Below are 19,386 nucleotides of genomic sequence, written 5' to 3' on the forward strand. Positions count from 1 at the left end.
TTGTAGCAGGAGCAGGTTGGCCAGGTTTCCCATGATTGGAGAACGGTTGCTTCCAGAATGAAGCTAAAGCATTCAGTCTTGCAGTTTTGACTCTGTTGTACTTTCAAAGACAATGCCTATATTGCCAAATTTGTGAATATTCAGCAGTGCTGAGCCCTGGCCCTGCTCTGCTTTCACAGACTGAAACTATTTCAGCACGTTCTCTTTGTAAGTGCTTGATCAAAAGAATCTGCTGTTTCTGTGGGACCAGCCTATCCTCACGCAAATGAAAGCGGCTCCACTTAAAAATGTCATACCAGAGTCAAGAATGTATTCAGACACTTAGCTTAGAAAACCAAATGCTCTCTGGTGCCTCAATCCTCTTTTGAAATAATAAAATTTAGTAACTTGCTGTGGTAAGCACACTTTTAGTTTTGATCTGCCTGAGGTAGGAAGAAAACAGTGAGATGATTGGGGCAGAGCTGAACTGGCTTTGGGGTGATGACCTTGAATGATGAAGTTTAAGCATCATGGATGACAACGGAGACCAGGCACCCTGTTTTTTCAGCTGAATTGCTCCAACTGCTGAAACCAGCTATAGTGTTTTCTCAGCCATGCCCTGAAATGCCTGCCCATTACTATCTACGCATGACCTTAGACATTGAAGTTATTTCTTTCTCCACTGTGTGCTTGCTGCTTGGTTGGTGTATTCTGAGACTGTTTATATGAGCACTGCTGGCAGATCAGGCTCTTCAACCTCCCTCTTCACGCTATTCTCCTACAGGCTCCAAAGAACATAATCAGTCATTCTGTCCCTGAATCAAAGTAAAAACAGAAAAACAAAGAAAAAAACCCCTGCCCTTATTTATGGAATGACTTTAGTGAGTTAGTTAAACCAAGTGTTTCCAAAATGCAAGGATCCAAGGCTGTGGAGTAACCAATAGAAAATGACCAACCTGAAATGTCTTTACAGTTCATTGCCCTGTCCATAGCATAAGAAGGGGGTGTTTAGAAGGGTCGAGTCTTGTTCATTAATTAAGTCAGTAACAATGAAGTCAATATGCAGAAACATCATCAGATGCTCTTTGTGCATTGAACAGTATAATAAACAGTGGATAACACTGTAGGACCAGCAAGAGAAATCCTTTTTAGTGGAAAAGCTCCCAGTATATTCTGCCTTTATATCCAGCATGTGTTGGACCTTGTAATAAAAACATTGTTCTTGACTGTTGTTTTGGAAATGAACTTTTTTCCATGAAAGATGAGTGAAACTCAACTTCCCACTGATAGAGGCATAAATGTAAGAACTTGAGTTAGTAGAAATATAGACTAACACACCAAATGTGGCATAGTGTTGCTTCTAAACAGTTAATAAAATGTGGAGAATCAGATGCTTACAATGTCAAGTTAAAATTCATTCAGAGGAGTCTAACCGTATCCAAAGCATGGCTTTCCCTTTTCAGTTATCACTGTTCAGCTAAATCTGGAATCACAGCACTGAGCTGGAAAGCAGAATTATTTGTTTTGGCACAATTTTCTGGAACAGACAAAAACAGTTGCCAGATCACACTTAGAGCCTGTTTGCTGTGACGTTACCCCTTCACCTGATACAGGTGAAGTCCAGATTCAGTGGGTTTTTGTTGGTTTTTGCCTCCAAACTCTTGTTTAGACCATGGAGGTGGGGCTTTCTCAACTGACAAACCTCCGTGAGTGAACTCACTCCCCTTAGTGCCACCTTGAAGCAGCTAGTTAGCTGCAAAGTGCTTATCTTCAGTGAAGCTCTGGTTAAATGCTGTATCCATTTTAGCAGTAAAGTCCCTGCTTGGGAGCCTACCTGCATCTTGATACTTAGCATTTATTCACACTTAATGCTATGGTAGTGGACTCTGCAGGAAGAACAGCTGAGTCTCTGTAACTTTCCATTCCTAGAGTACGTGTTTTAAAATTACCTCCACTAGTTAATAAAGGTCCCGGAGTATAGTCTTATTCCGAAACAAGGCACGAGGGCTTTGTCTCCTAGGTGTTGATTAACCAATCATGTTGAAAGCTCACTGGGAACCAAGACCGCTGAACTTCTTTTAATGTATAGAATGCTTTTAAAAATATTGATTTTTTGCAAATTATCCTGTAATTATCCTGTAAAGTTGTTAGGAAGGGACTCATAGAATAAATTCAAAAGGCATGCCCAGTTTTCCTAAGAAATGTTTCTGATGAAGCCTGGTTTCCTAGGTTTTATTTCACCAGTGTGCATTCTCAAATACATAATGAAAGGAATTTATTATCCACTTTTTTTAGAAGGGTACCTCAGTCGTGTCTAGCTTGGACCTACCTTCTCTTCCCAATTGTACGTTCAAGGAACTTGTGGGAGTGCGGTATTTCAGTGACCCTGTCTCTCACAGAGTCTCTGTCAAACATAGTGTAAATCAGCTTCTGGAATCAGATATGTGTTGGGACAAACAAGCCTAATTTGCCTAGGAAAACTTGGGGAAAAACGCAGAATGAAATATTCATCTGGACCTTCAGATAGCGTAAAGAACTACAGAGCTTTGATAAAGTTATTTTGGACCAATGAATGACTTTGCTAGATGTTTTTTAGGCATTTCTATAACAAATAAATCCTCTATGTTGTAATCGTGATGAATTTGTCGTGCCTAACTTACTCTCTTGGCTGTGCAGGGGGACCTAAACTGAATTTCAAGCCATCGAGAGGGCATTCATCTTCTGTAATACTTAGTGATTTTACAGTGTGTTAAAGGCCTTGTTAGTGATGAGCATTTCCAAGAGAATGCTGTTATTTGCATTTAAGTGCATCCTTGTACTGTGGCTATTATCTCTAGTTCACTGAGGTGCATGATGCATCCTGAATGGAAGTGGCTGAATGCAAATTTGATTTGATGGTGCCAATTGAGTCTTTCATATAAAGTGAATTCTGACTCAATTCACTTTTTTATTGCTAAGGGATTCTGGGTTTATCCTCATGTCTGTAACTATAACTTATATTTTCTGTAAACTGTGTTAATCGTGAAGAAGAATCTTTTCTGTGCATGAAGGCAAAATAAATTTTATATTCATCAGCACTCCTGAAATGTATCTGATTTTTCAAAATAATTGATACTTGTGCTACAGTTTGTGTGATAATTTAGATAATGCTATTTATTACTGCTCGGAAAAAAATGTTTTCAAAAGATAAAATCTCTACCTATAGTGTAATTCCTATAGGAGTAAATGAGTTTTTTTCTATTGATTTAATGAGACCTGGACCAAGTTCTACATTAATGTTGCAACAGTCTGGCAATCAAGGATTATTAACACCAAGCTCCTCTTGTCCATCTCTTGGCAGTCTGTACACATACCCAACAGTACATCTGCAGAATGGTTGTTAGCACGTATTGCCTTTCACTTCAATTTTCTTCTGTGCCTCTGCTTGTGAGTCAGTAGAATTTGATTTTTGTAATTCATAACTTGAAACTCAGCTTTTCTTATTCTTCAGCTTTCTTCTGGAGTTTGTTTTTTTTTTTTTCTTTTAACTTAAATGCTGTATGTATTTTACTGTAATCTTATATTTTCATATACTTTTCACAAACTAGAATCAGGATGAACATATGAGAAGCTACCTGCGGGAGTTGTTTTATCTCCTGGCTTTTTTCTTAAATAATCCTACCTTTTTTATTCCACACTTTTTATGTTAAGCAACATTAAAAAAAAAAAAAAAAGAACTTTAAGAAGTTCATGTTGGCAAAAGAAAGAATACGACTGACAGACTATGTTTTAAAGACCAGTCATCACCTGCTCTGGTTTATTAAACTACATTCTCTACTATGTGTAGGTCTATCAGACTTTAGGCTCCTTTAATTTTTGATTACTTGAAACAGTAGAAGTGTAATGAAATGGAGATGCTTTGCTTCTGAATCCTTTCCTTTTCCATTTCATAAATCAACCAAAGTTGTCTGTGGAGAAGCTGTATATATGCAAGCTTTACTCAGGCTTTTTTTTCCCCCTACATGTGGTATTCAGAGAGATATCTCCTGGCTTCTCTTCTAATTTGTAATATTACGTTCTTTTATAAGCATAGACAGGAAACAAGAGAGCATGGTGCAAGGCTTGGGGACTTTTCTGCAAGGAAAATTAGAAAAATCAGTATCTTTGGAAGACATTTTAGAAAGCTGTGTAGTTTTCTTCTTCATCTTTCAAACCTTCTTGAGTAATTTTTGATCAAGAAACTTTTTTTTCCTTTTTCCCTTCCATTTTCTCATTTCTAGGTGTGATTTTCCTTTTGTCCATCCAGTTTCCATGCTGAGGCTTTACCTTCCTTGTTCAGGTGCGAGACTTGAACCAGAAATCAATGAAAGCAGGCAACAAAAATAACTTGGATTACTAAACCAAGACACATTCTCTCCCGGTTTATTCTCTCTTATTTCCATTTCTTCCCTCTGCTTCTGCCTTCGAAGAGCAGCCTTGGTATCCATGTTCTGCTAACTGACCATGTGTGCAGAAAGCATGTGTGTCAGTAAGCAGCTTGGATCTCTGGGATAGCTGGCACAATGGTTCGTGCCTGGTAGGTAGTTTAAGAAAGGTTAGTCCTGCCCTTGGCTTGTTGAAGAAGGGAACTGTTCTAGAGAGAAATCAGCTTAAAAGGAAAAGAAGCTCAGCATAAAGTACCAAAAGCAGGGTGTGGCTTGTCCACTTTTGCTGGACGCAAACTAATTTTGGATTTACTGATGGTGAATTGATGGGCTTTGACAGCCATCTAGTGGCTGCGGTGTTTGTTTCCCAGTAATTAATGCTATTTCAGTGTAGTGACAGAACTGATCCTGTTAGTGTGCCATGTTAACGATTCCAAAGCTGCTTCTGTAGTCATTCAGCACCTTGTGTTAATAACTGCTGAGGGAGAAGGAATATGTGAAGAAAACAGTGCCTTGGTCTCTATAATTTAAAAACAAAACAGAACAAAAACTTGTTGATTTCCATGCCAAGAAAGAAACAGAGTGGTAAAATTTCCTCTGCTGCCTTCCCTGGTCTGGGTATGGATGGATGACATGCCTATGGCTCAGGTCTGCTACTGAAGTGGCAAAACGTGCTTGTGAATGAGTTAGAATTGTGATTTTCACATTCCTGTTAGTATAGCACTGTCATAGCATAAAGGAAAGCTAGAATCAGCTAACACCATCAAAAGTTTTAACCTTAAAGACATGCTTATTTTTCCTTTAAAGTTACCAGCATATATGCAATCTGACAGTAAGTCAGACCTTTCAATATATTTCCAGAAGTCAGGATGTGTCCCTTTTGCCTCCCTTTGTACATCTCTCTGAGCCACTTAGCAGGACTCCATCAGAAGCAGTCCCCTTCTGGCTCAGATCCTATTTGCCAAAGCAGTTGTTGCTATGTGGCTTATTTGAAGTTGTGACAGAATGCTGACTTTGGTCTCAGTAACAGAAATTTCATTTATGCAAACTGCTGCTCTTGAACAGCACGGCAAGTTCTCCTTGTGCTGCATTAAGGAAGACGGAGACCATATGCCAGACATCTGGGGGAAAAAGGCTAAATATGTCAGACAGCGTGTTATGTCATGCACACAAGGGAGAAGTGAGAAGAGTGCTTTCCAGAACGCATTCTGCAGTTTGGAAAATGATTCTCACAGTGTCATAAATGGACTGTACAGCACACTTGGTTGATGTCTTTACTTCACACTGAAAACATTTCCTCCTGAGCTTCTGCAGCACCCCTTTGAGCAATTTGGTCAGTTTATGTGATGAGCTGGTCATGGTCAGGGGATGACCTGGTATAAATTTTGATTTCATTTTTTGTTAGAAAGCTGCGGGAGCTGATGATGGCAGGCAACAGTTAATGATACATCTGCTCCATTTCTCTGAGCTTTTGACATTGATGGAGTAACTGGACTTGAGCTAAGGCATGAAGCCAAAATCCCAAATCTGTTCGTATTTATTACTTTGTGATTTTCTGTTTACATCTGGTTCAAATTACAGCAGAAAGGCATAGAACAGCGAAGCTGGCCTTGTGCTTAGTGCTGTTAATTTTCACACAAATAGCAAGTTTTCTTAACAAATAATCATAATCATTGACTACTGGGATGCACCCAATGTATGTATTTATAATTGCCTCTATTCCCTCTCATATATCTGTTAGAAATTAGAGCTGCTTAGGAAGCTTTGCTTAGCAATTTAAACCCAGTTGTTGCAGTTTTGAAGATTTTTGTTAGGAGGGTTTCCAGGGCCGGATGGAGCTCCCACCCACAGTAATACTAAGCTTCATTGCAGTATCTCAGGGTCAGGAAAGTCCTTCAGAGCACAGGAGCCTGCGTGGGAGCTCTGCTGTCCCTGTGACTCAGAGGGAATCGTGGCACTAGGGTTTTGAGTTGCAGGTTTGTGACCTCCTGCCTAGGGGCAGTCTGGGGACTGTTTATTCTGTTTGCTGGAGCCTGTGTTCCTTCAGAGGGTGAAATATTTGTTAGGCCAAAGTAATTAAAGTCTTTTCTGCTACTAGGGCATTCTTTAGAAAAATTGGACAGCTGAGGAAAAGTGTATTTTATTTTAAAAGTGTATTTTGCTTTTGAGGGGAAATACTGATACTTATCTTGGTATATATAAAAAAAAAATGTGCCCATGAAAATATACCTAGATACTTGGACTAATAGTATGCACAATAAAAAGTAAACAAAGGGATGGACTTCACTTTTGGTAGGACAATAATTGAAGGGGTAGTTACTCCCCGTGTTCCTCAACCCAGTTAAATAGAGAAAGTTTTGAAAATTTTAAGTTCTCTTGGGACATTAAACACACACACGCGTGCACACACACACACACACACAAATAAATAAAAATTCAGTAGTGACAGTATATTGGTTTGAGAGGAGAGAGTAAAATCTACGCTGAATAGATTTCTAAATGAAGTTAACAAGAAAGAAATAAAGATGGGTATTAAAACAAGAAAGTTAACTTGTTAAAAAGGAAATTGGTTAGGGTTAAAAAAGGTGTGCAACTTCAGTAATGTGAGATGAGCTTTGTTCCAATGTGAGGATGTGTACATAGGCATGATATGCATACAGTCAGTAGTTGTTGCTCCTATAGAAATGGCCATGTGGGACATTCTTTCACATATAGTTATTTCATACGTAGTTAACATATGTCAATGAATTATGCATGTGCTGGTGTGATCGTGTGTTGGAAGACAGTGTACTGGATTATAAGAACTGAACAAACCCAGTAGTTTGAGGAGCCTCTCTTCATTCAGCTGCTGCTGTGCATACCCTTCAGTGCACACTTTGGTTGCCACTGGACAGTGACTGACTGTCTTGTTTGGAAGGCTTTGTTCTCCATACTGGTATTGCCTTATTCAAGGTCCTAACAAATTAGGTTTCTTGCTTTTCAACAAGCGTGCTATCTTATCTCTTCCACAAATACTGTAAGTCTGGCTGTGTAAAGTATCTGTAGCAGGGTATAGGTAGTACATGAAGGTTCTTTTCCCTAGAAAATACTCTAATGTCCTGTGTGTAGGAGTTTCTAAGAGCTGGCATATAGCAGGAGTTCTTCACTGCGAAGTCGTATCCCACTGAGCAGAAAGGCATCCAGCAACTCATAAAGCAGCATTCGTTTGAGATCACATGATGGATCTGTGTGCTTCCTGATAGCTCTATTTTACTTCTTTTGATTGAGAAATAACATGGTAAAATAAAGTTGATGTTTAAGTTGACTGATATTTAGAACTTCATAATATTGACTTTCAGCTGTACTCATGGACTGTGTTTTCTTCATGTATGTGGTGCTACTTTTGATCTCTTTGCTCATCCAGACCTACTCCTTCTTTGATTTCACAGTTGAAAAATGCTATGTATATTCTCTCTCCTTACCAGGAGAAGATGTTGAAGAGATTGCCTGCACTCAGAATGGCCAGATGTACCTGAACAGGGATATTTGGAAGCCCTCACCATGCCAGATTTGTGTCTGTGACAATGGAGCTATTCTTTGTGATGAAATCCAGTGTCAAGATGTGTTGGAGTGTGAAAACCCACAGGTGCCTCCAGGAGAGTGCTGTCCCGTGTGTCCCCATACTGCACGTGATTTTGACCCTACCATCGGTAAGCTTGCTTCTAATTCACTTTTTGAAAGGAGAGCCAGTCAGGCTGGCCTTTAGAGTGAAATTTGCTCTGCTGCTTTGGCTCAAATTGGAACAGGGAGACTGTTGAAACGTAGGTCAGCTTGAAGTCAATATGCAGAAAGATTACTGGTGAGGTTCAAGTTCTCTAAAATCAACCCAAAGAAGTAGGAAACTATGGATACTGAAATTTCTAATAGTATTTCCATGATGAATATTTAAATCTAGGACAGTAAATACCAAGAAGCTAGTCTCGACTTGATTTGCAGCTGAACGGACTCTGGAACGTTTCCCTTGAGTGTGAATTTGATAAAGCCCAAAGGCCTTAGAACTAAGAGGCTGATCTGAATTCTATCCTGATGTTTTGAGGTTGTTTTTTTTATTCTTAATGCTTAATTTCAAGCTTCTCCAATAGCTGAAAAAACTTAGATAAACAGTCAAAAGTAAGTGCTATTAAAATGCTTCCCCAAAATAAAATGATGGACAGATGATCCTCTTGTGAGACATTAAAAAAAAAAAGAAACAACAAAACACTGCAGTATGAAGTATTCATACTGTTCGTGTACCTTCTGTGATACACCTTAAAGGTGATATCTTTTCCAGTTCATTTTTTCTTCCAGAGGAGACTTGAAGGAAATCCCTCTAAATACTTTCTGAAGAGAAAATCTCTTATCTTGCTATAAATATTCATTAATAGAGTGCATTTTTGAACTATTCTATATATAATAATTAAAGCAATTTTTTACAGGAGACATGATTAATTTTGATTAACTTAGTACAGGATGAAGTAGTAATGAGTGTGTAGTATGGACGTGTGTAACTGAGCAATGAAGCAAGATATGTCAAGCATCAATAAACAGATGGAGCCTCCTGCTGTGTTTTGAGAGGCATTAGGCCAAGGCCAGCTGATAAACCCAGAAGATAGAAGAACAGTATGGAAACATTGCAGAATTCCTTACTGTAATTCAAGACATTCATAAAATATTTATCAGAAAGATTTTTATGGAAATGAGTGTAGCTATATAGCTCTAACTCAGGCATACATAATATTGCAAAAACTTAACAAAAGAAAAAGTGTGGAAGATCCTCCAGTCAGTTCTGTATTTTAAAAAATATTATGTTGTATGTTCTGGATACATGAATATTGCTTGTATTCAAGTAAGTAATAAAACTTTCTTTAACTGCCAGCCCTTTAGCCAGTGCTAAAAGTTTCTAAGAGTTCCCCAGAGGATATTCTAAAGTGCTTTTTCTTATTCTGTGCAATGCTGAAAAAGGCTGAGTACCAGCAGACATCTGAGGAGGATTCCTCAGACTTGAACAAGAGAGTATGTGTATACCTGGGACCTTCTCCAGCTCTTTGTACATCCAGAATCTGGTGTGACTTCAGCTGTAACACCTTCACTCAGCTCTTTCTGTTTCTGTCACTTGAAGTAAAAACATTAATTTATTCTCTTTTCTTCTTTTGTTCTTTTTATTAGGTAGAGGAAGAAAGGTAAGATTTCTTTCTTTATTTTTTGATATATTACAACTGTTAATAATTCTCAGATCACTTCACAAAAATGAAATATCAACTCTTGTAAAAACTTTTATTTTTTCCTCTTTTTTTTTTTTCTAAGTGGCTAGGGAGTTTGCAATAGAAAACATCCTGGGATTCAGGCATAAAATCCTGTTAATGTAGAGAATCCCTGCTGTTTACATCAAAGAAATCCCAGTTTAAGTAATTCGGTTGTTTCATCTCTAGCAGTGCTACGTGGTGAGTGAAGGGACCACTAGGTTGTTAGAAGTCACAGTTTTAAAACTTTCAGTTTGGTTTTGATGAGACTACCTACTGCCCCATGTGTGATAGGAAGCATAATCCCTCTTTAATCATTCCTACTGTACTTGTTAAAACATTGAGCAGGAGACCTGTCTTATATTGTGATGTAAAGCATTACTGCATCTTGTCTAGGATCCTTGTGTTGACTTTAAATTATATGTAATTCAAGTGACGATCTCAGGGTAACTTGCACTGCTGCGTAGAGGCAAAGCAGCCCCTGAGGTAATTTGCATGGCTGGTACGTTGGCTTTGCATCTTGGCCTGCTTGTTGCTGCACCTGTTTACAGGAGCCTACATGCTGTCTGCTTCTGGTAGGTAAAGATACCTCAGAACTGTCATGCCTTACAACTGCTATCCTGGCCACTAATTTGATCAGCTCTCTCATAAAATTATACTTAAAATTCAAGGTTTTAAAACTGTTCTACACCACTCTTTGATCTAGCTTGTATTTTTAATACAAACTTTGGTTTTCTTACATTTGCAGTTGTTTCACTATATTATATACTTGGCCGTGAATAAATAGATCATTGTATAAAACCTCTAGATGATAGCACAAATGTCATAAAGGCACTCACTCTTCAGACAAGGTTAAAGATATGAAACATCTCTCAAAAATTTTTTTTGGCACCCTTTGTGCTTTCACTATGGTCTTTACTCAGGGCGCACAAGACAGCTTGCACAACATCGTGGCTATGTTTGAGTCAGCGCTAAGTAGAACGCTGGCAACCATTACTGTCTGCTCCTCTGACAGATGGTTCTGCAGCTATGGGCTCTTCCCAAGAGCAGGACAAGGATGCTGGGTGAAGGACCAGAGCAATGCGATCCTGCTCAGGGCCACACTTCTGTGGGCAGTGCAGTGCACAGCGAGCATTGAACAGGCAGAGGATCTATTTCTACAGGAGAAATGTAATGAGTTACGATAAATGAACTTCTAAGATGGCAAGCAGCTACAAGAAATAATTGAGATGAATTTTAGGTTATCAAGGTTGTAGACTCATTAAAACCAAGTAACTCCCTATACAGAGTAATCCGTGGAAATAAATGGGCTCTTGCAAGCTTGCTACTTGATAAAGGAGGCCCTCTTTTTTTTCTTAATGAAATGGTTACCACCAGTAGGTCTAAACCCATTTATTTTATTGAACGTGTAATAGCTGTGAACACACTCAGCACAAGAAAAATTAAATTGGCAAATGCAGTCCTCTTCATTTTGTGGCCATGTGATGTTGTTTTGTGTTCTGTCTACACTGCAGATAGACATGTAGGTTTTTTATACCTGTAATGTTAGGAATTCTACTTAATATCTTGAATAAATAGCATCTGAATGCTGTGGTGAGTTCTGCATTTCAAAGGAATCAAATCATCACAAAGCAGAGTGAGAACGTGGTTTGTTTTTTTCACTACTGAAAAAATCATGGTAACGTTTTAGTCTGTCCCTTTTTTTTTTTTTTGGCCAGTGTTTTGTGGAGTTAGACGAAGTCAGTTTATAACCTTCATTTAATCAGTCTCTGTACTCATTAAAAATAGTATGGGTTATCTTTCGCAGGGACTTCAGTTTAGTCTCAGGTATATCTTTAGAAAAGTCTTTGTGTTTTTCACAATCACAGGGGTGGAATTGGCAAAAATTGGTACTGTTAATTGTACTTTCATTTGTTTTCTACCATTTTTTATTTTTTATTTTTTATTTTTTAACAGGGGCAAAAAGGAGAACCTGGAATAGTTCCACCTGTGAGTCCATTTTTCTTCATTTATTAGAGCTCCATTGAAGTGTACATTTTAGTACTTCAAGCAGAATTGCAGCTGTTAAAGAAATGCAACAAAAGCATATATGCTGATACTGATGAAAGGAATTAAATGAGTTACACTTTCACATATATGAAATTGCAAAAGCTTGTCAATTGCATTCGGAGGAAAACAAATCTTAGAGTTGTATCTGTCAGTCTTCTATGTTTCACTTCAGTTCTGTTTAGGTATAGTCTAAAATATATCAATATATATCAATATTAGTGTTTGGAAAATGCATTAAACTGATGCTAAAAATTCTCCCTTTCCACCTTTACCATCATGCTTTTTGAGAATCATAGAACCATTTAGATTGGGAAAGTCTTGTAAAATCATCTGAAGTCTCACTTTAAACCATGTCCTTAAGTGCTACATACACATCTGCTGAATACCTCCAAGGATGATGACAGCCACTTCCCAGCCTGTTGGGTGGAAACAAATTAAAGGATTAGATAACCTATCTCACTGTCATTTATGTATTTTATCTTTTTCTTTTTGCAAAAATAACAATGATGCTTCCAAAGACTTTATTCGTATAGCTTATAGAAATTCTGCAAAATGGAAGAAAGAGAGGTAGTAACAAATACTTCATTTTCAAAAAGCCTTAGAACTTGCCTGGTAACTTAATTCTCTCTATTGCTACTTATTTTTTAAGAAATAATTTTCTATAACAATTTGTCATGACAAATACAGGCATAGTATTGTGTGCTAACTTTTATTTATATTACCTTCTTTAGGTTTCAGGAATACGAGGCCGCCCAGGACCTGCAGTGAGTATTTTCTTATCTTCTCTTTGCTGATAGCATATCCACTTTCTGCCATTTCTCTTTTGTATTGTGAGAATGATATAAAGGATGAATCTTCCACACATGTGATGGGGTATTGTGTGCAAAGTTGCTGGATTTGGGGAGGTAACAAGATTATGGAAATTTGTACTAGGTCAGCCCATGACCTAAACAATAGATGTGCACTTGTAGCACACACTTGTCCATGGCCATTTGAACATGGTTGTTGCTGAGAAATGCTTTTCTAGCAGAAGAAGGAGATGCAGTCTGCTCTCCAGCTGTGAATAAGCAGAGAACAGTTGTGGACTATTACTGAAGGCTGTCTCAAACCAGGACATTTCTTTGGGAGCTTCCAGAAAATCTGTGCTGAATAAAGCTGTGGAGCACACGAGATACGAAACCATTTTGTAGATCTCTGCATCCTGTTTGTGCTCCCTTTAGGCAATGTGCAATTGAGAAGAGATGCTCAGTGATCATAACAGTTTTCTTTATTATCATGTGGGGGAAAAAAATTACAAATTATTTTTCACGTCAGCATGGTATTCCATATTAACAGAGCTTTATAGATCATTAGCTAGTTTAAAAGGCATTTAATATTTCTAAACTTTCTTTTAGGGACCTCCTGGTTCACAAGGACCACGAGGAGAACGAGGACCTAAGGGAAGACCTGTAAGTTATCAAAAAGTATTAGAAACTAATTTCTGTACTAACCCAAAATGTCAGATGGCTTTAAACTTTCTCTGTGTCTTTTAGAGTTACCAGAACTTTCCTCATATCTTCCAAGGGTTAGCTAACAAACAGAAAAATGTTTATGTCTCACTGTCTCTATGTTTAGAGATAAATAATTGAGACAAAGTGGTATTTTCACTGCTGGCTACTGATTACTACTGTGTATTAGCAGCACTGTGGACTGTGAGGATTGGAGTGTTTCAGAACAGGCAAAGCTCAGGAAGTTAGCAGGAGTTAATATGTGACTACATATGTTGGTATGCTGGTGAATAATGTAATCGAGATTGCTCAGTGGAAATAAAGACTTCATAAGGGAATTTCAGTGTCTGCATGTGGAGAACCACAGAAAGGCCAAATGGGAGTGCTGAAAATACCAAAGACGACATGTTCCTGTTGAAAAGACTGGGACAAAATGCAGAAGCTGTTTTTAGCAGGTTTTATAGAGTTGTGCCATTTTAATTTCTATGTGGATATTTTCCTATTCCTCCAGAGAGAGCAAGCCAGTACTTAACGTATTTTGCTTGAATGACAGAGCTGAGTTTTAGGCATGGGCTGAAACTGACTCCTTTCTGCTGTTCCTCTGGTGAATGACTGTTGTCTATAGGTGGTCATGACACTGCTTCTAAAGATGTGGAATGACTGTGTTGCCTCTTGAGATAGATGCCAAGCCACTGCTGCTCTTAGATCAGGCAACATTAAGACCTTTGTCTGGTGAATGGCTGTCACAATGCATAAAGGAATTCTTGAAGTAGCTGTGAAATTTTGTGGTTTGTAGAGGAATCTTGAATGTGTTTGCAGAGATGTCTGACATGTCTTCTCACTGTGCAGTTTTACCAATGAGACACTAAATTTCTGATCCTGTGCTGTATATGTCTTTACAAAGTCATGGCTAGGAACAAAGTATCAAAAGGTTGTGTTATTAAAAAAAAATTTTTTTTTTGAGTTCCTTTGGATTATTAATATTGCTCTGAAGGGATTAGGAAACACTTTTTTGGAAGTGTTTTGTCAAAGGTTTTGGTGAGACCTTATGTCAGACTGCAAGATCTGAGAGCGCATGGCACTGCTTTAGATCTGTAGTGACTGCTAGTGCAGGATTTTTGATTTATGCTTCTAGAAAATAGAAAGTTAGCTTACACCTCCTGTTTATAACATGAAAAACTCTCCACACATTGTTTATTATTTGTTTAAAAGTTGTAATGGAACAGATAGGCTTTTGCAGACATCCTCTATAAAATTGACTGCAAACTCAGTAAAGCACGTTCCCAAGCCTTTGTTTGTTTGTTTGTTTGTTTGTTTTTTATGACCTTTTAAGTGGATTCCTACTGACTAACTACTAGTAGTAGAAACTCAACCTTGCAGTGGATCTCTGTGTTTTACATAAGCAAGGCATTTGGATATGAAGTGAATTCAGAACTCTTAGCATAGTATTTACTTCCAATTATTTGCTTGCATAACAGTGAGAAATGTAAAGGCAGCAGTATGTTAGGATTTATAAAATGCATCTGGGAATGGGAAGTTTTAGAGTGTGATACAGTTTCATACAAATGAACCTTTGAAGATAGAAAATATGCTTGAGCATGCTCAGAGTATCAGTATATTTTGTTTCAGTATTTTTACACTAGATAGTAGTTGCAGTAGAAATACAATAGTTTTGAAGTGTTCTGCTGTAAGCTGCATTTTCTAGTACAGGCAAAACCTGTGTTTCCTCACCAGCAGCAGCAGTGGGCTGGAATTAATAAATTGTCATTATTTTAAATACATGTTTAAAGGATGCCACCTTGTGGCCTCTGCTAGATTTTTAAAATATTTGGTAAACCTCTCTGACTTGCTGAGCTGCTAAAAGGAAAGGTTTCTACATGTACATATTAAATATATACTGTCAATTAATTTTAATCAGTATTTTATCAAAGTGCAAGAAGATCTGTTATATACCAGTGGTTACCAGTTATAAATACAAAAATGCTTTTCAAGGACTTCTGAGCTTGTGGGAGTGGTTGTAGTGTTGCTCTTGAAGCATGCTTAGTGACTAAAAATGTGGTTTCTTTTCTAAGCAGGAGCTAAAAAAATAGCCATTTTACTATGTCAAATCTTGTTAAGGTATCTTCATTTGGGTATTTGTAGTCATTTTATAGAAGCTTGCTTTCTCAGAATTTTCCTCCTTCAGACATGCTCTTGTAGGTTTGGTAGTGTATTTTTTTTTTTTTTTTTTTGGTAGAAATACTAGATGGTAAAGTTCTTTGATAGAACCTTCTGTTTCTATCCAACGTGCAAGAATCTGCACCATCTGTCTCAGAATACCAGCTAATCACATATCGGATGTGACGAGTATATGTGTGTGTGCATGTATATCTGATAAGAAAAATTTTCCACGGATTACTTTGCATATAGGAATTTAGACCATGAAGATACATTGAGAATTATGAGAAAAGAATGGTTTATTCAATGAAAGTTTCCAGGAATCCTAATGTCGATACTGTTCCAACATAACTCTTTCCCAAGAGAATACGTTATCTTTATTGTATAAATCATACTAGTCGGACCCTAAATTTTACTGGAATGTGCTGCAGACTGCAAGGAAACACAATCTTCATCTCCTGGAAATACAAGAAAGCTGTCTAATTATGATTGTGTTTATAAAGATGAGTCATTGAGCCAGGCTTCCAAGGATCCTTAAAGTGGAAGAGCTCGTTATATAGTATAGACTTTTTTCCTCCCTGTTTTCCAGTCTTTTTCTTTTAATGAAGAAAGCAGCAGCGACAAGCACTTTGAAGGCTGTATTTAGGATTGAGGAATATCTTCTGCCCCTACTACTATTGATTTTATTGTACTGATGTTTTTATTAGTTGCTTCTTTAATTAATTTTGATCCTGGTACAAGATAAGATCATGTTCAGAAATCAAAAATGGATGATAAAAATGGGAGCAGTGGGACTAACCTCTCTGTCTATTCTGCAAACTGTGGTTTGAGAACATCAACACCAAGGGACTTGCTCTGTATGTTTGGCAGTGTGACTGTGTTGGGAATTCAGCATTAGTATGAGCTAACCATTCATGATGTCAGAAGGCTGCAGAAATCAATGGAATTTCCTGAGTTTTTATGTATGTGTTATTAGTCTGAGCTATCAGTATTTTGGAAATAAACTCTTGATATTCTGTACAGTGCACAAAGCCAAATAGCTTTTCAAGAATAGCATATTCTAATATGGAATGATGGGAAGCCTGAATTTCCAGAATAGCTTTGGAGGGAAATTACTGCAATTTACTTGTGTGCTGGATTGATAACTCATGTTAACCAGTGCTTCTCATCTAAAGGTTAAGAACAGGTGTTGATGGATGCTGTTTATTTGAAGATCTTTCTTTACTAATTTAGATTTATCAGAGATGAGAGTTTGTTGTTTACAAGGATTTTCCTGGATACCTTTGTATTCTGTTTGCGTTTTTTATTTTCCTACTAGGGTCCTCGTGGTCCTCAAGGGATTGATGGAGAACCCGGTATCCCTGGCCAGCCTGGTGACCCTGGTCCTCCTGGGCATCCTACCCACGCAGGACCAGATGGACTAAGCAGGGTGAGTTAAATTTGCTTTGGTGGAATGTGAAGTGAATGTTGGTTTAGATCCACATCCTACACAGTAACTTCTATTTACTTCAACAAATGCAGAATGCTGTTCTAACTATTTCTGTCTCCTAGTCAGAAGGGACAATGGCAAGCAGAAAAGCAAGTTCTGCAAAAAATTGAGATAATTTAAATGTGAAGATACTCTGAAACTACACTTCTATAATGTATTTTAACATATAGAAAAGACAAGGTTCCCAAATCTGAAGCCCTTAACAGGGTCCCATTAATTCCACCTGACTTAAATGCTAGGGATCAAATCAATAGTACAGGGAAACTGGAATACCAAATTAGTAGTACACCAAAGAAAAAATAGGATAGATTATAAATAAGAAAATAATCAATACGAGTAATTAAAATGTCATTCAGTCTACTTCTTTCTGAAATTGTTCAGAACAACACTTCAATGATTAATCAGGAATGATCTGTGGAAAACAATGCTAACCAGCCCTACGTATGGACAAAATATTCTGCAAGACTTTTTTCCTCAATTTTGTGAAATGACGACTGAGAATGACATAGATTTCTGAATCTCTGAGGGAGATTCAATTACACGTTTGTTGCTATGTGGAAGCTACCTGCTCTGTTTCTCACTCTGTTGTTACTGCAATATTACTGAAAATAGTCACTATTTAGCAATAAGAAGGAATATCATTTAGGCCGACAGCCTGCAAATTCAGGAAGCTTTTCTTGGCTTAAACACCATTCTGAATGGGCCCAAATCTGGCAGATTCAGTAAATCTCTTCAGCATGGAGGAATCCATTAGAACCACAAAATGCAGTCTAACGTAGCTGATTTTATGATTGCATATTTCCTTTGCCTTCAGATATTTCTGAACTTGAGGCACAGCAAGTGAAAACAAAGCAGTCTTAGAAGAAATGAAGAAACATTGCATGTGAAGTTAAAGAATGATTTAAAATTGAGGATGGTGAAAGAAAAGTAATTACTTCAATTGGAAGCTTTTTTCTTTTTAGGTCATCTTCCCGTTTTCTCTTAATTAAAGTGGTTGTAGAGTCAGAATAGAAAGCAGATAACGTGATGCATTTGACTGGTCTTTGATGCCTTACGGCACTTCACATATATAAAAAGAACTCTTATTTTAACAATTGGAACAAGAATTTACTGGCAGTGCTGTAAAGTAGCAAAGAGATAGTTGCATAGGATTTTGCCATGTGAATCAACATGATTGACAACTAAAACTACCCATCTTATTTTTTCAGCCATTTGCAGCTCAGATGGCAGGACTGGATGAAAAATCTGGACTTGGAAGTCAGATGGGGCTGATGCCTGGTGCGGTGGTAAGACCAGATTAGCCTTGTATTGTAGAATAGTTCTGAAACGGAGTCCGTGTACAAAAAACAAAGTAGAATTCATCCTCTTCAAATTCCCATGCCTTTAGAAAGTAAATATACAGAACTTTCCAGTGCAGCCTTTAATGGTATCTGAAGACAATGAAAAGATGTTAAAGTGGAAGCTTTTTGTCCCTCACTCTATCCTGCTTTTTCTCTTCCTTTTTCCTTCTGAAATGCAACAGCTACTAGGGTATATTAAAAAGGCAATGCATGATTTTTTCATTTATTAAGTCACTACAGAGGACCTGGAGTGTCAGGTGTAGTGCAAAGCTGAGTAAACAAATGCGCAGCTTCGAAGGGTCTTTTTCATGTTGTGCCATTGAAGATAATTATTTTTGGTAGCAATTTAAAAGAGTATTTCTGAAACCAGCTGTGAGCTTATTATTTTAAGACAAATGTTCTTTTTCTACAGTGAGTCCAGTTTTCTCTCACTGTTTAGGTATGTTCATCATTTTTGCTGCAATGGGAACGTACTGGTAACATGGAATTATTATTTTTTTTAATCATCTGTGAAATCCATTACACCACCCTAAACTGAGTTATTTTTAAATAGTATCCTTTTTTGCTACATATATTTATCATACTCTCATATCTTGAAGACATTGCTAGCTTTTTTCCTGTCATTTTTTTAGCATTCTTTTTTGAGAAAACTCTCCTTCATCGACTGCCTTTTCCATGAGTTTGCCTACCTGCATCTTATCCATCCAAGCCCCCAACAGTTAGAACTCCAGTTTTAAAACTGTTTGAAAGGTTCTCGGTAAAACTCAATAACTGTTGTTCAGCTAACCTACTGTTCTTTAGTTTAGTTTTGTTTTTTGTTTTTTTACTTTTTAAAATTTTGTTTGAAAAAAGGGCTTAAATGTGATGTAAAACTATTAAAAATTAATGAACTGTGTGTAAAAGAGAAATCTTGAATCTGTCAAAATGGAAGTTATTGTCTGCTATATACTTTTTTGTCTGGGTAGAAGTAAAAACATTGCTTTCGGAAAAGATTAGTTTATATTGCAGGTTACAATTAAGCATGAGTGTTCTAAAAATGCATGGAACTTTTTAAGGGCAAATCTACATTTTCTGTAACAAACAGCAACCATTTGGAGCCTCCTCTTGTACTTTGTGTGATTCATGAAAAGCATCCTTCCATTACCACTCCTGCTCATAGCCAAGAGCAGTGCAAATTTATTTTATTGTTGTTTGCATTAGTAAATTAATCTAATTAATCAAATT

At 37.4% G+C, this 19,386-nt stretch overlaps 1 protein-coding gene across 1 annotated transcript in view; it reads left to right on the forward strand.

The window, feature by feature from the left end:
* Positions 1 to 19,386, forward strand: part of COL5A2 (collagen type V alpha 2 chain) — a 150,310-nt gene that overhangs the window by 89,700 nt on the left and 41,224 nt on the right. The window contains exons 4-10 of the mRNA XM_090144596.1: positions 7,847 to 8,071; positions 9,567 to 9,580; positions 11,597 to 11,629; positions 12,421 to 12,453; positions 13,084 to 13,137; positions 16,652 to 16,762; positions 18,031 to 18,108. Of these exons, the coding sequence (XP_090000722.1) occupies positions 7,847 to 8,071; positions 9,567 to 9,580; positions 11,597 to 11,629; positions 12,421 to 12,453; positions 13,084 to 13,137; positions 16,652 to 16,762; positions 18,031 to 18,108 (548 nt within the window). The remainder of the gene's footprint in view (positions 1 to 7,846; positions 8,072 to 9,566; positions 9,581 to 11,596; positions 11,630 to 12,420; positions 12,454 to 13,083; positions 13,138 to 16,651; positions 16,763 to 18,030; positions 18,109 to 19,386) is intronic.

The sequence above is a fragment of the Phasianus colchicus genome, chromosome 7 (assembly GCF_987193195.1).
Source record: "Phasianus colchicus chromosome 7, bPhaCol1.hap1.1, whole genome shotgun sequence".
Lineage (NCBI taxonomy): Eukaryota > Metazoa > Chordata > Aves > Galliformes > Phasianidae > Phasianus > Phasianus colchicus.